At 42.3% G+C, this 17,619-nt stretch overlaps 1 protein-coding gene across 1 annotated transcript in view; it reads right to left on the reverse strand.

Moving 5' to 3' along the window:
• The window catches only part of LOC124788676 (UPF0489 protein C5orf22 homolog), a 181,405-nt gene that overhangs the window by 74,404 nt on the left and 89,382 nt on the right, over window positions 1–17,619 (reverse strand). The window contains exon 2 of the mRNA XM_047255958.1: window positions 3,161–3,306. Within this exon, the coding sequence (XP_047111914.1) occupies window positions 3,161–3,306 (146 nt within the window). The remainder of the gene's footprint in view (window positions 1–3,160; window positions 3,307–17,619) is intronic.

A 17,619-nucleotide genomic window follows, 5' to 3' on the forward strand; every position in this document is an offset into this window, starting at 1 on the left:
AAGTCCTATAGTGCTCAGAGCCATTTTATGTCCATATAATTAATCTGTGAATGTAATTTTAAAAGCGGTGTTCTGTAAAGGAACGAAAGTGTCGAAACGTTACTAGTAATACTAGTACATGCAGAGGGTACTTTGGTTTGCCATCACATAAAACATTGATGGAAGTCCTTCTGCAACGAAACCCACACGGCAAGAATAGAAAAGGTAGAATTGGCGGTCGAACTACAAGGCTTCTTTTTGTTAAGGGTCAGTCAGCGACTACCGTGTAAAGTTTTCCTTCCATCCTGTGTGCTGCACGAGGCAAGAAGAGCAGAAAGATTATATAATACAGCCTCAGATGTGGAAACAATTTGACTTATTATTCATGACAAGCACTGGTTAACTCAATATTACGAAAATCAAACGCTAAGGAGAGAATTTGCAGGAATACATCAAGAGCCATGAGTACTGTTGCCGCCTTTTTGAGAAGCCACAAGAGATTGCCACAGGCACCACTTTCGTCTCAAATTATCAGCTGGATATTGTATAATTGCATGAACCAGTTATTTTGTTTCTTATCAGAATAATAATGCTTATTGTTTAAACTTTGTGTCGAAGATTCATATATAATCTCTAGTGATTGACGGAGGTACGTTTCTTTTCCATGTGGTGCAATGTTTCCGACCATCGTATTTTATTGAACTGAAAAGTAACGATTTTGTATAACAAACTTTTGAGGAGTAGTAAATTTCATAATTATTCAGTGAGCCTTGTTTTTGAAGTACTCCACGTGTTTTTCCACGAAAGATAGGTTAAAGTTTCACAGAAAAACAATTGCAAAGAGATGATCTAAAGCGTTTTGCTTAAATTCTATTACAGTATTAAAGTTACATGAATAAGACTGAGATCATTCAGACATAGTTTACTAGCTAGGAACTTGAAGGACCAGCACAAGATATAATTCAATTGGTTCAAATGGCTCTGAGTACTTAGAACTACTTAAACCTAACTAACCTAAGGACATCACACACATCCGTGCCCGAGGCAGGATTCGAAGCTGCGACCGTAGCGGTCACGCGGTTCCAGACTGTAGCGCCTAGAACCGCACGGCCACCCCGGCCGGCCAAGATATAATTACTGTACACCTTTGTAAGTAATAGTGTTTATATTTTCATGCATATATAGCTAATATATAGATAGTGTTACTGGAGCCAGTTGCTGTCAAAAACATTTAATATTACTTCTGTGCCGTTCATGCCAAACCACTGTTACACTGCGTGTTAGATTACGTTACTGCCTTGTGTCTTATTTGCAAAACAGAATTTCAGTATCAACTAGTAGCTAGTTTTCTTTACAAGCGGTGTTAGTACGTAATACAACTTTACCTAAACAGGCTGGCAACCGTTTCCTTGTAGGTAATTGCAGTTAATTTATAACTAATAGAATCTTGGTTCGAATCCCGTTCATTCTGCTGTTGCTCTCTTTCAATAGCAATATTCCGAGAAACGAAAATAGATATCTTACCCATTATACACACACACACAATCAAATCGAATTCCTGTCACACGAGTAACATTATCGGTGTACTGCTAATTTAATAGCAGCCGGCAGTGTTATAACCGCTGCAACTAAAGTGGCAGATGAATTTCGTATACGTACACAGAGAAGTACATGAACAGAACAACCATGGTAGAGCTGCTACAGCAAACCTCTTGTACACCAAGTGGTTGCGAAGAGGTTTCAACCTATTTGGCGAGTCTGTTGTTACACGTCTCTACCATCTCCGGGGAAACTCATGTTTCTTTGTGGTAAATAATGTAAGATTACAATTACAGTTGAACAGGATTTAGAAACACCAATCCGAAGGACGTTTCAGACTCCTTCGCTTGCCGAATGTGGCCCTCCCCATATTAGATAAATGTTTCTTTTACTTTTCCCCGTCTCTGTATGCTTTCTTTCTTCAACCGTGGTATCACACTCACTGCAATCAAAGCGACTCCCAACAGTGGTGGCGATTCGGCCCACTTCAAGTCAGCCAACTGCTCCTTTACGATTATGCTCACACAAATAACACATCTCAGGCGTCTCCTAACAGCATTGTTCACTGTATGTATCAATATCAATCTACAAGTGAATGTTTACACATTCGACAATTGCCAGTGGTCTCATTCAACAGGGTCATGGCAGCAAATTGTGTTTGCTAAATCAGCTCCCATGCCGCTAATATGAAACTTCCCGTGAGCTTAAAACTGGACGCTTGAACTGGGACTCTAACACGAATTATGGTCTTCCACGGGAAATCCTCGTAAAGCTCACAATATATCCACACGCTTCTCACGACCCCCTTTCCCAGCTGCAATCTTTCACCAAGAGTTATAGCTGCACATAAGTTTTCCTGCATACCTTGCTTGCCTACTCCTAGCAGAACTGAAATTGCGAGGAAGGGTCGACAGAAATAGAAAGCACACTGTTCACCATCACAAGAGAAGGAAACAAACTTGGAAAATACTATGAGAGACTGGGTTACATCATAATGGGACAGATGTTCCGAACTCAGATATTGGACTGTAAGACGTCAAATGTAAAGAATATGCAGTGACAATTAAAATGCTTTGCTCCATCGGACTTCGGTCCCGAATTTCCTACTTACACCGAGCAATCGTCTTAAGTACCTCAACAAATTTTCTAACCTGACTCATCGTTTCACTCTCACTATTGTCTGCATTTGTCTTCATAGACACATTAATTTCATTTCGGTGCACTTTTATTTCAATCCCTAAAAATAGTATCACAGAAGTTAGACTGACAAACATAGGTATAAGAAGGATACCTGTGAATAAACTGTGGATGATAGAATATTTAAACTGATTGATAAAATAAGGAAACACAGAAAAGCCCAGGAAAAGAATACTGCAAATTTCCCTAAACGGAAAAAACGTAATTTATTTTGCTAAACGGCGCAGAAATCCATTAATGTTGGATCACACCGATGAATCAATGTAAAGAGTAACAACCGTAAAATATATAAGAGTGCAACACGAAATGAAGGGACAACATAAAATGAAGTGGATACTTTTCGAATACTTGAACAGTTACGCCGTCATGCGAAAATTACCCTAAACATATGGTGCGGTCTGCTAGAAAGAGTAGGATTTAACATTATCAACTAAATAATACTTACCTGAATAGTTTATATTTGTCCCAGACAGTGTCTGCAGGCATTGATTTTGGAATCAGCATGTCCGGATGAGAGTCCAGGTGTATAATTGTGTTCCCAGTAAACGGAAGGTGCTTGGATCCAATGCAGCGATAAATGAAAGGCAATACCTGTGAGAAACCAATTCATATAGTACATCTATTTGATCCGTGAATTTATTGTTCGCACTAAATGTACATGTTTAAAAGTAGCAATATTAAAAGATGATTTTATTATTATATTAGAACATTTTGAGTTCCCTGTTACATATAATTAAAAAAAGGGTCTCGAAACTTTTTGATATGTCAGTGGCAAATAAATATTCAGAGAGAAAGAAAAAATACCTACACAGAAATAAGCCCAGATACCAATAATGCCTAACCAAATCAAACAGCATCAGCGGAATCACAATGCGTAAATGAACTGACTCTACTTAGCAACTATTCTGCTTAGCGGTTATACTTTCGAATAAATACTACCAAATTTCAGAGGGGAGGAAAAATGGTTCAAATGGCTCTGAGCACTATGGGACTCAACTGCTGAGGTCATTAGTCCCCTAGAACTTAGAACTAGTTAAACCTTACTAACCTAAGGACATCACAAACATCCATGCCCGAGGCAGGATTCGAACCTGCGACCGTAGCGGTCTTGCGGTTCCAGACTGCAGCGCCTTTAACCGCACGGCCACTTCGGCCGGCAGGGGAGGAAAGAAAGGCGATGGGAAACCAAGAAGAATCTTCTACGTGAAGCTACTGAAGGTGAAATAATTCTTTTTGCACTTCAAAAACTCAAACTTCTGTTCTACGTGTTTTGATAAAATGTACAGTTCACTGGAAGTGAGCCTTGTACGCAAATTTCAGCAGCTCGTGGTCTTGTGATTAACGTTGCTGACTTTGAATCACGGGGCCTTCCGTTCAATTCCCGGCCAGACTGCGGAATTTCTCAGCTCGGGACTGGTAGTGTGTTGTCCTAATAGAAGCTCAAATAGTTATGGGTACGGAAAGCTGGCTAAAGCCGGAAATAAGTTCAGCCGAATTTTTTTCAAACCATCTAACAGTGTTCAGAAGGGATAGATTAAATACAATTGGTGGTGGAGTATTTATTGCCGTCAGAAGTAGTTTACCTTATAGTGAAATTGAAGTACATAGTTCCTGCGAAATAGTATGGTTAGAGGCTATACTTGTCAATTGGACTAAAGTATTAATTGGCCAGGCACATAGTTTTAATCTGTCAGGAAGTTTCAGATCAGCGCCCACTCCGCTGTAGAATGAAAATTCATTCTTGAAGTAAGTGCCTTATTTAATAATTACATGAAAACAGTTCCAAGAAAACTTCAGTCTCATTTCAAGTGGGTACCCCACTCATACAACTATAGTCGGTGGTGACTTCAATCTACCCTCGATACGCTGGAAAAATTATACCTTTAAAGCCGGTGGCAGGCTTAAAACGTCATCCGAAAGTCTGTCAACAGCACAGGCCACAGGAAAAAAAATCTTTATTATTAAAAATGGTAATTACCGCTTGCAGCTGGGAAAAAATAACTTCTTGCGATTGTAGTACTGAAAATAAAACCAATACAACAAAAATGTCGATCATAAGTAGTAATTACCATTAACTTACTGGCAGATTAAAACTATGTGCCTGACTGGGACTCGAACCTGAGACCTTTGGCCTTTCGCGGGCTAGTGCTCCACCGACTGAGCTATCCAAGCACAACTCATAACTCTCCATTACAGCTTTATTACAGGTAATACGCCATCACCTACCTTTCAAACCAGAAAGTCCCAAGTTCGGGACCTGGCCAGGCACATAGTTTTAATCTGTCAGGAAGTTTCAGATCAGCGCCCACTCCGCTGTAGAATGAAAATTCATTCTTGAAGTAATTGCCTTATTTAATAATTACATGAAAACTGCAGATCCATTCCACATTAAACTGTTGTTAATAACTGTTCATGGCGAATTAAACCCGCTGTAGTTGTAATCTCAAAGTTATTTTGTTTCTATTAAAGCATGTACAATACCCGGGTTTCAGGACACTAGTCCTATCTTCAGGGCTACAGTAACAAGTAATGGAAGCTACATGGACACTGAACTAAAATATTTAAGATTAGAAGTGACGTTAAGGCTGGAATGGATTTTCTTTACCATGAACAATCCAAGAAACAGTTGTGGATGTCTCATTATTGCTACTAAGCTGCTTAGAAGGTTACAGTATCATTAGTTTTACTTACCAGCATAATATCGTTACGGACTTTAGTGTGATTAAAGGAAGGAATTTATTTTGGCATCTACGATTATAACTTACATGAAGTTGCGATTAGTGGATTCGGAATAGTCGCAATCATAGTCGTTAAGTCACGTCGTTTACGATGGCCCTTGTTACGAATGTACTAACTGTAACTTCAAGGAATCTATAGGTACCAGAACGCATAACTTTGGAGGGCCAAGATCCTAAAATTGCAATTTTTGTTATAATTGACTGGATGAGTTTAAAACGTGTATTGTCCGAAGAATGAAACTGAACAAGAAGTACACAAAACATGTTTTATTACAAATGATTGATAGTAATCCACACATGTCACAGTTTTTTAAGTATAAATTTCTATACCTAAATGAAAAGCGTGTTATTTTACTATACGTTAGCTGTATCTCTGCTTGGCCCGCCATATCTCTGGGTCTTAACCCCTGGGCTTCTATCATTGGAGCTCGTGTATGGCGTTGCAACTGAGAATGTAGCACAACTACAGCAACGAACTGAAAATAGCTTTGCAACTGTGCGGAATAAGGTGAAAGGAGCCTGCAGCATTACGTGAGCGGAAATATGTCGAGCATGTCACTGTCTTCGTCTACATGGGCATCATATTGAACAGAGCCTAGGGTAAACGCACAGTACGTAGTTGCGTTGAATTATGAGTTCTTTCTGAATAGAATTCATGTTATTTTGTTTGTGTTACACTTGTGATCCCTATTCTACTGCATAACTCTGAAATAAAGCAATTTCAGACAAAACTTTATTGAACGTTTTCTTCATATTTTGATGCATACATTACATCCACGAAGTGTTTACAGTTACTTTTGAATCACCCTGTATACAAAAAAAAAATGTCTGAGCACTATGGGACTTAACATCTGAGGTCATCAGTCACCTAGAACTTGTTGTTATTGTTGTGGTCTTCAGTCCTGAGACTGGTTTGATGCAGCTGTCCATGCTACTCTATCCTGCGCAAGCTTCTTCATCTCCCAGTACCTACTGCAACCTACATCCTTCTGAATCTGCTTGGTGTATTCATCTCTTGGTCTCCCTCTACAATTTCTACCCTCCACTCTGCCCTCCAATACTAAATTGATGGTCCCTTGATGCGTCAGAACATGTCCTAACAACCGATCCCTTCTTCTAGTCAATTTGTGCCACAAACTTTTCTTCTCCCCAATCCTATTCAACACCTCCTCATTAGTTATGTGATCTACCCATCTAATCTTCAGCATTCTTCTGTAGCACCACATTTCAAAAGCTTCTATTCTCTTCTTGTCTAAAATATTTATCGTCCATGTTTCACTTCCATACATGGCTACACTCCATACAAATACTTTCGGAAACGACTTCCTAACAAACGATTTAATTCGACTACATTCCATTATCCTCGTTTTGCTTATGTTGATGTTCATCTTATATCCTCCTTTCAAGACACTGTCCATTCCGTTCAACTGCTCTTCCAAGTTCTTTGCTGTCTCTGACAGAATTACAATGTCGTCGGCGAACCTCAAAGTTTTTATTTCTTCTCCATGGATTTTAATACCTACTCCGAATTTTTCTTTTGTTTCCTTCACTGCTTGCTCAATATACAGATTGAATAACATCGGGGAGAGGCTACAATCCTGTCTCACTCCCTTCCCAACCACTGCTTCCCTTTCATGCCCCTCAACTCTTATAACTGCCATTTGGTTTCTATACAAATTGTAAATAGCCTTTCGCTCCCTATATTTTACCCCTGCCACCTTCAGAATTTGAAAGAGAGTATTCCAGTCAACATCGTCTAAAGCTTTCTCTAAGTCTACAAATGCTAGAAACGTAGGTTTGCCTTTCCTTAATCTAGCTTCTAACCCCTATAACTCAGAGCTACTTAAACCGAACTAACCTAAGGACATCACACACATCCATGGTCGAGGCAGGATTCGAACCTGTGACCGTAGCAGTCACGCGGTTCCGGACTGCAGCGCCTACAACCGCGTGGCCACCTGTATAAAAGTCAGCGCCCTCTACAGTGATCAAGTTTGTAGTAACATGCGCACTAGTTCCGCAGATGATGAAGACATTAAAAAAGAATGTACGATTTGAGAAAATAAATTATTCAGATAGTTACGGGTAACCAAGTTTAGTTATAGTGGGGGAATTCAATGGTAGGAAGAGGACGAAAAGGAAAAATAGGCGAAAGCCTCGTAGAAGAATTCTGCATGGTCCGCAATCGTTGATATTACGAGGCTTAAATCTCATGTAACAAGGTTGTGTACGTAGAGAATATCTAGTAATATACGTAAGTTTCAGATAGATTCAGATAATAAGACAAGGATTTTGAAACCAGATTTTGAACTGCAAAGCATTTACAGGTGCAGATATGGACTCTGATCATAATTAATTGCTTATGAACTGCAGGTTAAAACTGAAGCAATCACAAAAAGGGAGGAACAAAGGGGATGAGGCTTGGATAAATCGAAAGAATCACTAGTTAGGGATAGTTTCAGACGTAGCATTACAAAACGATTGACTGAACCAGTGGAAAGAAATACAACAGAAGACAAATGGGTATCTTAAAGAAAAGAAATAGTGAAGGCAGCAGAGGGTCAAACAGGCAAAAGGCGCCGCGCGGGGTAGCCGTGCGGTCTAAGGCGCCTTGTCACGGTCCGTGCGGCTCTCCCCGTCGGACGTTCGAGTCCTCCCTCAGGCATGGATGTGTCTGTTGTCCATAGCGTAAGTTAGTTTAAGTTAGATTAAGTAGTGTGTAGGGTTAGGGAGCGATGTCCTCAGCAGTTTGGTCCTATAAGGCCTTACCACTACCACAGGCAAAAGGCGAGGCCCAGCAGAAATCTTTGGATGACGCACGAGATATTAAATGTAACTGGTCAACGGATAAAATATAAAACTATAGCAAATAATATCTAAAATTGAGACTGACAGAATGTGGAAAATGCAAAGCAGGAATGACCGGAAGACAAATGCAAAGATTATAGAAGAATGCGAGACTAGGGGAAAAACGGATAGCGCCCAAAGGAAAATTAAGAAGATCTTTGGAGAGAAGAGAAACAACCGTATGAACATCAAAAACTCAGATGAAAATCCGAAACTAACCAAAGAAGGGGAAGCTGAAAGATGCATGGAACATACAGAGGCTTTATACAAGGGAAATGAACTTAAAGTCACCATTGTAGAAAGGGTAGAGAAAGTAGATGAAGATGAAATGACAGACATGATACTGCGAAAAGAATCTGACAAAGCAATGAAAGAGCTAAATCGAAACAAGACCCCTGGAGTAGATGACATTCCATCATAACTACTGACAGCCTTGGGAGAGCCAGCTATGACGAAGCTCTTCCATCTGATATGCAAAAGGTATGAATCAGACTTCAAGAAGAATGTAATACTTCCTATTCTAAAAAAGGCAGGTGCGACAGATGTGAGTATTACCGAACCATTACTTTAATAAGTCATGGAGTCAAAATACTAAAACGAATTATTTACTGGAGAAGGGGCAACTGGTAGAAGCAAACCTCAGAGAACAGCAGTACGAACACGTGAGGCATTATTAACCTACGACTTACCTTAGAAGACAGATAAGAAATGCAAACCTATATCTAGAAAAAGCTATTCACAATTCTAGCTGGAATACACACTGTGGAATTCTGAAGGTACCATGGATAAAATACAGGAGGCGAAAAATTTTCTACAACTTGCACAGAAAGCAGACTACAGTTGTAAGAGTCGAAGCACATGAAAAAGAAAATATAGTTAAGAACTGATTGAGAAAAGCCTGTAGTTCAAAAATGCTTCAAATGGCTCTGAGCACTATGGGACTTAACATCTGAGGTCATCAGTCCCCTAGAACTTAGAACTACTTAAACCTAACTAAGCTAAGTACGTCACACACATCCGTGCCCGAGGCAGGATTCGAACCTGCGATCGTAGCGGACGCGCGGTTCCAGACTGAAGCGCCTAGAACCGCTCGGCCACACCGGCCGGCAAAGCCTGTAGTCTCTTCCCGACAATACGTAGTCTGTGCACTTAGCACACGATGAAGGAAACCTAGGAAAAATTAAAGTTTAGGGAGAAGAAATAAAAACTTTGAGTTTTGTCAGTGACACTATAAATCTCTCAGAGACGACAAAGAAATTCGAAGAACGTATAGTACACTACTGGCCATTAAAATTGCTACACCAAGAAGAAATGCAGATGATACACGGGTATTCATTGGACAACTATATTATACTATAACTGACATCTGATTACATTTTCACGTAATTTGGGTGCATAGATCCTGAAAAATCAGTACCCAGAACAACCACCTCTGGCCGTAATAACGGCCTTGATACGCCTGGGCATTGGAATCAAACAGAGCTTAGATGGCGTGTATAGGTACAGCTGCCCATTCAGCCTCAACACGATACCACACTTCATCAAGAATGGCGTATTGTGACGAGCCAGTTGCTCGGCCACCATTGACCAGAAGATTTCAGTTAGTGAGAGAGCTGGAGAATGTGCTGACCAGGGCAGCAGTCGAACATTTTCTGTATCCAGAAAGGCCCGTACAGGACCTGCAATATGCGGTCGTGCATTATCCTGCGAAATATAGGGTTTCGCAGGGATCGAATGAAGGGCAGAGCCGCGGGTCGTAACACATCTGAAATGTAACGTCCACTGTTCAAAGTGCCGTCAATGCGAACAAGAGGTGACCGAGACGTGTAACCAATAGCACCCCATATCATCACGCCGGGTGATACGCCAGTATGGCGATGACGAATACACGCTTCCAATGTGCGTTCACCGCCATGTCGCCAAACACGGATGCGACCATCATGATGCTGTAAACAGAACCTGGATTCAACCGAAAAAATGACTTTTGCCAGTCGTGCACCCAGGTTCGTCGTTGAGTACACCATCGCAGGCGCTCCAGTCTGTGATGCAGCGTCAAGGGTAACCGCAGTCTCGGTCTCTGAGCTGATAGTCCATGCTGCTGCAAACGTCGTCAACCTGTTCGTGCAGATGGTTTTTGTCTTGCAAACGTCCCCATCTGTTGACTCAGGGATCGAGAAGCGGCTGCACGATCCGTTACAGCCATGCGGATAAGATGCCTGTCATCTCGACTGCTAGTGATACGAGGCTGTTGGGATCCAGCACGGCGTTCCGTATTATCCTCCTGAACCCACCGATTCCATATTCCACTAACAGTCATTGGATCTCGACCAACGCGAGCAGCAGTGTCGCGATACGATAAACCGCAATCGCGATAGGCTACAATCCGACCTTTATCAAAGTCGGAAACGTGATGGTAAACATTTCTCCTCCTTACATGAGGCATGACAACAATGCTTTACCAGGTAATTCCGGTGAACTGCTGTTTGTGTATGAGAAATCGGTTGGAAACTTTCCTCATGTCAGCACGTTGTAGGCGTCGCCACCTGCGCCAACCTTGTGTGAATGCCCTGAAAAGCTAATCATTTGCATATCACGGCATCTTCTTCCTGTCGGTTAAATTTCGCGTCTGTAGCACGCCCTCTTCGTGGTGTAGCAATTTTAATGGCCAGTAGTGTGTAATGTATTGAAAGAAGTCGTAGAACGAACAATAATAAACGTACAACAAGTGTAAACGAATGTAATAGACTTAAATCAGGTGATGTTGATAAAAATAGATAAGGAAATAGGATACTAAAAGTAGTCGACGAGTTTTGTCATGTGGGGGTACAAATACCTGACGATGGCGTGACGTAGACAGGATATAAAAAACCAGCTGCCAATAGCAATAAAAGTGGTTCTGAAAGAGAGACCTTTGTTAACATCGCACATAAATTTAAAAGTTACAAAGTCTTTTCTGAAGGTATTTGGAATGTAGTACAAAACGAAAACATGGATTATAAACATTTCAAACAAGAACATAATATAAGCTTTTGAAATGTGGTGCAGTAGAAAAATACTGAAGATTAGGTGGGTGGATCGAACAAAAAATGAGGAGGTACTGAGAGGAAAATATATTTGAGGCACAACTTGACTAAAAGAATGGGTCGGCTGACAGAACATCGTGATGCATCAAGAAATCGTCATTACGTTAACGGAAGGCAGTATGGAGGGTAAACAAATGTTGTTAAAACAAGAAGTAAGAAGCAATCTGAGATAAAACTGAATGTTGTTAAAACAAGAAGTAAGAAGCAATCTGAGATAAAATTGCAATCATTCTCTCCCAATCTCACCCCCTGATCACCCGCACAATCACACTAACCTCACATCTTGTAAGATCGTGTTAAAATGGCCAGATGTTCTAAAGCTGTCAATTAAAACAGATTCACAGAAATGTGTCTGGCTGATCACTTACAAAAAACACGAATGAGCTGGTCACCGTGATAACACATTAAAAAAGTCGCCCCAAAATTTTAGGATACAAGCTGCAGATTGCATAAAAGGATTAAAAATCACCGGGTGGTGAGTGGCGACTCTCCAACCTCCGAAAAGAATCTGGGTATGTGCCTGGTCCTGTAAGACCCCGTGGCCAGCCTGAGCTCCTCATGGTGGATAGCGTCGATGATTTTCAGGTAAGAAGTTCTCGCTGATTCGTACACTGTGCATCGCGATCGCACGAAAGCCCTGTAACACTGGAGCAGAAGTGCCCTGCTCAAGCCCCAGAGCCTGTGATTAAAGACAGTTTAAGATGTCCAGTGTTCCCTGTGTCCTACCCTTCATGTGTGGTAACTTCGACGGTTTGGAGCAAAGAATGAGCCCTAGAAACCGAGAATGGTGTCCCTCACATAGATTAAAAATACGATGAGAACGATTCCAATGAACCCCTCCCCCGCCCCCACCCACACTCACACAAACATACACATACACATACACATACACATACACACACACACACACACACACATACACACACTTATCTGGAGGAAACTGACTCACGACTCCGCAGCCTACTCCTCTAACATCTGTACTATAAATTTCAACTGACTAGTGGCTGCAAATTATTGGAAGAGGAGCACAGAACTGCCGGCCGTAGTGGCCGAGCGGTTCTAGGTGCTTCAGTCTGGAACTGCGCGACCACTAGGGTCGCAGGTTCGAATCCTGCCTCGGACATGGATGTGTGATGTCTTAGGTTAGTTAGGTTTAAGTACCGGGTGATCAAAAGGCAGTATAAATTTGAAAACTTAATAAACCACGGAATAATGTAGATTGAGAGGTAAAAATTGACACACATGCTTGGAATGACAAGGGGTTTTATTAGAACAAAAAAAAAACAACAAAGTATTGCTAGACGCGTGAAAGATCTCTTGCGCGCGTTGTTTGGTGATGATCGTGTGCTCAACCGCCACTTTCGTCATGCTTGGCATCCCAGGTCCCCAGACCTCAGTCCGTGCGGTTATTGGCTTTGGTGTTACCTGAAGTCACAAGTGTATCGTGATCGACCGACATCTCTAGGGATGCTGAAAGACAACATCCGACGCCAATGCCTCACCATAACTCCGGACATGCTTTACAGTGCTGTTCACAACATTATTCCTCGCTATTCTGACCAGATGAAGCACCATCTGTCAGACATTTTTTGAACGTTTGTATTTTTTTGGTTCTAATAAAACCCCATGTCATTCGAAGCATGTGTGTCAATTTGTACCTCTCTATCTACATTATTCCGTGGTTTATTCAGTTTTCAAATTTATACTTACTTTTTGGTCACTCGGTAGTTCTAAATTCCAGGGGACTGATGACCTCAGTTGTTAAGTCCCATATTGCTCAGAGCCATTTGAACCATTTTGAACACAGAACTGCAAAGTCATTCAGAAATAAGGAACACTGTACAGGACTCCTTATGTAGATGTTTGCTGTTTACAGCTACGGCAAAGAATGTAACACTTAAAACACTTCCCTGGGGAACACCATTCTCCCGCTCAGGACTATACGACCGCACGTCGCCAACTCGATACCCGAAAAAAATGCGTTGATAAGAATAACCGAATGACGATGGGGATGTGGGCACGAAAGCTTCATTGGTGGAGCTTTCCGAGAATGATGGTCACGTCATACGCCTTACTGATGTCGAAGAGCATACCTGTACAATGCCGTTTATGTAGGAAAGCCTGCTGGACAGTCGCCTCTAGCATGCTCAGGCTGTCGACAATGGAGCGACATGTCCTTAATCCATACTGAGAGAGGTTAAGGACCACTCACTCCAATGTCTTTCCAGCACAATTCACTAAAGTGCTGATCTGGGAACTACTCGGACACGTTCTGTCTTTCCTGGTTTACGGAGAGATATCAAAGTTGCCTCTCTCCACGAGTTGGGAATGTGTCCTGTGTGGTACATCGAATTAAAACATGCGAGACGCTGCTTGCAAATGTTGCAGCATGCAGTACTAGATTTTGTCGTGACTGGGCGAGTATCACAAGCGCTCTGCCGAATCCAGCTCCCACATGGAGAAAGGAGACTCGTAAGACAGGATTGTTGGCTCTTGAAGTCCAACTCGCCTCTCTCCGTGGCCGCACAGCAGCAACTAAATGCTACATCCTGGCTGGCACTTGTACCAATCCTTGAAAAATGCTCTGCCATTCTCTCAGCGATGTATCCATTTGTAGTTTGGAGATACCTCTGCTTCAGCACCGATGCTATTGGTAAACGACTGCATTTACTGGAACTATTGTTGGTAGCTTCCCATACTCTTGTACAACAAGTGGAGCGAGTGAGAGCTCTCCTTGATTAAGTGTCCAGGTCTGGCTCTCACAACTCGAAACGCTACAAGGGTTTCTTCTGTCGAGTGGCACTTAAACCGTCACAGTACCACAAACCATACCCAGATTGCTGATCAGTATGCATCAGTCCTCCAAGATAGGCTGCCTTTGAAATGACCTGACAACTTCAGGATGGATAAGGTTCAAATTGCTCTGAGCACTATGGGACTTAACTGCTGAGGTCATCAGTTCCCTAGAACTTAGAACTACTTAAACCTAAATAACCTAAGGACATCACACACATCCATGCCCGAGGCAGGATTCGAACCTGCGACTGTAGCGGTGGCGCGGTTCCAGACTGAAGCGCCTAGAACCGCTCGGCCACTCCGGCCGGCTCAGGATGGATAAGTTAGCGGCATGGTGGATCACACGTGTGATGTCCTTTGCTGGATGCTGCCTCGATATTCAAACACAGCCAACTGGATAAACAGCATCCAGATAGTTTTGTTGATGGTCCATTTCAGAGTGTTCCTTTCAAGTATTTCTCAGTCAAATAGGTGAATCCACAATGAAAAGTGGTCACTGGAATGAAGTTCATCAGTTACTTCCCACTGTGCAGTCTTCCAGTAGGAGAAATAGCCGAGGGAGTAGTTCTATAAGGCCCGTGAGAGCCTTGGAGTCTATTGGATCTTGTGGAGCTAAATACAATGAGCAAACTGTGATCCTCTTATTCACATGAACAACTGCAGCTGCTTGCAAGACAGTAACCACGAACGGTGTGTGTTATCGATGAACACAGTCACCCCTCCATTGACCCTGTCACCAGTAACGTCATCGCTGTGGTTGAGGGGATAGCCCTGTAGGGGCATCAGTAAGTTTAAAATGTGTTCCCTTAAACACAAGCACAGGGGACACTTCTGGACTAGTAAGTTCAGTTCCTCCGTATGAGAGTCCGCATCTCGTGGTCGTGCCGTAGCGTTCTCTTTTCCCGCGCCCTGGTTCCCGGGTTTGATTCCCGGCGGGGTCAGGGATTTTCTCTGCCTCGTGATGACTGGGTGTTGTGTGATGTCCTTAGGTTATTTAGGTTTACGTAGTTCTAAGTTCTAGGGGACTGATGACCATAGATGTTAAGTCCCATAGAGCTCAGAGCCATTTTTCTCCGTATGTGTCTTTAAACCACAGATGTTCCACTGCAGTATGAGAGCGATTTCATCGGTGAGATTTTTCTTACACACTGTCTCTCATCAGGGTGGGGATCATGCTGCAGATGGTGATTTAGTCTGGTGGCTGTATTGCTGACCTAGGCGCCCCTCATATTCCGTTGGCTTCAAAGCAGAATCGTGAGAACTGTCAGATAGATTAAGGTCGAGATGGTTTGACCTGTGTTTATCTGCAGTTGACACTTCTCATTTGGTTTGTTTGCCTAAGAAGGCTTTATAGGAATGACTGCAACAGTAGTAGTGGCAGTGCTAGTCTTTTTACTGGACTCTGCCTTTGGATGTACCAGGAGCTCCCCAGTGTTCACAGCCATGGCTTTTTCCGATATTCTGGAGGAGATGTAGGTTCCAAAATAATAGCACCTTTGCAAGTGCACTAAGAAATGCAGGTAGCTGTGTGGACACTAGCAGTCTCGATTTGTTTAGAGGCATCGACTGCTGGAGTTCGCTTTTCAAGAGTTGAAGCTAAAGATGTGGTAAATGTGGGAGGCTGCAAGGCCTCATAAGCTTTTTGGCATCACCGTAGGGGAAGTGCTTCGATGTTTTGAAGTGATGTACCTTTTTGTTTTGTTTTTTTTTTAAGGTAGACGCTGCAGTCTCTACTTCAGACAGTGTGATACCCAGAGCAGTTTACACACTGTGGAGGGAAGGAACAAATGCCGCTGTCTTGGGCAGCTGTATCACATTTGCCACAAATGTTTGCTCCCTCACATGCTAGAGTGATGTGTCCAAAGTGCTGACATTGAAAACAGCGCATGGGCTTGTGTTCATAAAGCCGCAGATTTAATATCTACAAGATACCTGCATGACAACACCTCTGCTGCAGTTCAAGGCATTCCATTTAGACTGAATATTTGGCAAGGCATTCAGCTTTCTGAAGTCTCGTTGCTTGTTGAGAACTGAAAGTTTAGACTAACATTCGCTTTAGAGATTTTAAAGTGCAGCAATGCCCTCTACAAAATTTGAATGTAGAAAGGTAAAATTTTCCTTTTAACTATTAAAAACACATTCTGACTAGCAGCATGTTCGCTGGTACTAAGAACAGAAGTCTTTGAATTAATTCCTATGTCAGGAGGACTGACGCCACAAGCCCTCTTGTTAGTTTTAGTGTTGATTCCCACCAGCACCATACCCATTCCACCTAAAGTTTAGAGAGAAGTTCGAGGTTTCCATCTCAGTCCCACGAACCGCTAGGAAAATATGGGTCCAACCAGACAGAGCTCCACCTGTCTGTGGAAGCCTTGTCCAACTGAGGTTTGGCACGTTCCCCGGAGGTTGCCTGCTAACGACTGTTCCACCTGAACAGGCATTCGTCCCACTGGTGTGTACAACTTGGGATAGGTGGAGATCATCCTCGCTATCCGGGGGTTGAAACGAAGATTTCCGTTCCCTGTGATACACGAAGTTCCACTGCCACGCTACACGATGGTCGCTGAAGCGTTTCCGGAGCCTGCAATTACAGGAAGACTGTAGTATTCCGCTCAGGAAGGCTGTGTGCGCCAAGCCCACACCCAGCGAACGAGTACTGAGCTTATTGAGATACCATTTAGAACGGGCGGGGGTCATGTGTGACTTATCGAATGTATGGTCCCAGTGAGCATTAACGCTTCACCAGTCTTTGAACTTAAGGCCACAACAACAACAAGAACTACTACAAACATTACTGAACTAATAGCGCTACGAGAAAAATACCACAGAACACGAATAGGCCAAACTCTGTGGGTTTTCAGATTCTTCAGCATCTTTAAGAGTTATTCCAGAAAAACAGCAATACAAGTTTTGAGAAATCAACATGTACAGGGTGAATCATCTAAAACTTGCTCCACAAATTTTGCAGAAATGGAAAGTGCTATTGATGTGCGGTTTTTGCAAAATGGACTGATAGTCAGGGGCTCATATTAGTAGTCAATAAAAAGGTTATAATAATACGTGAAATGAGTATGTTTGTGCAAATATACACTTTTTAAATGGAACAATGCCTATTGACATTAACAAACTAAAATGAGGGTAAATTAGATTGTCAGTGGAGTTTATTGCAGGATTCTCAGGATTCTAGTGTGACTCGTTTACGTGATATCGTGTTTTCCACTGTTTCCACACAGACACTTGTTTGTGCCATTCAACCCACGTACTTGTTAAGTACGATGTTGTTATGTTTGCGTACAGTGAGCGTGTATGTTCCTTGAGTGCATTACGACCGGCTAGTCAGTGTGTGACAGTCGAAGCAGTAGGTCGTCCGTGGACGATGAGACTTACCAATGCATAAAAAGACGATATGCTCGTAGAGTATGGAGAATGTAGGAAGAATG

The sequence above is a fragment of the Schistocerca piceifrons genome, chromosome 3 (genome assembly GCF_021461385.2).
Source record: "Schistocerca piceifrons isolate TAMUIC-IGC-003096 chromosome 3, iqSchPice1.1, whole genome shotgun sequence".
Taxonomy (NCBI): domain Eukaryota; kingdom Metazoa; phylum Arthropoda; class Insecta; order Orthoptera; family Acrididae; genus Schistocerca; species Schistocerca piceifrons.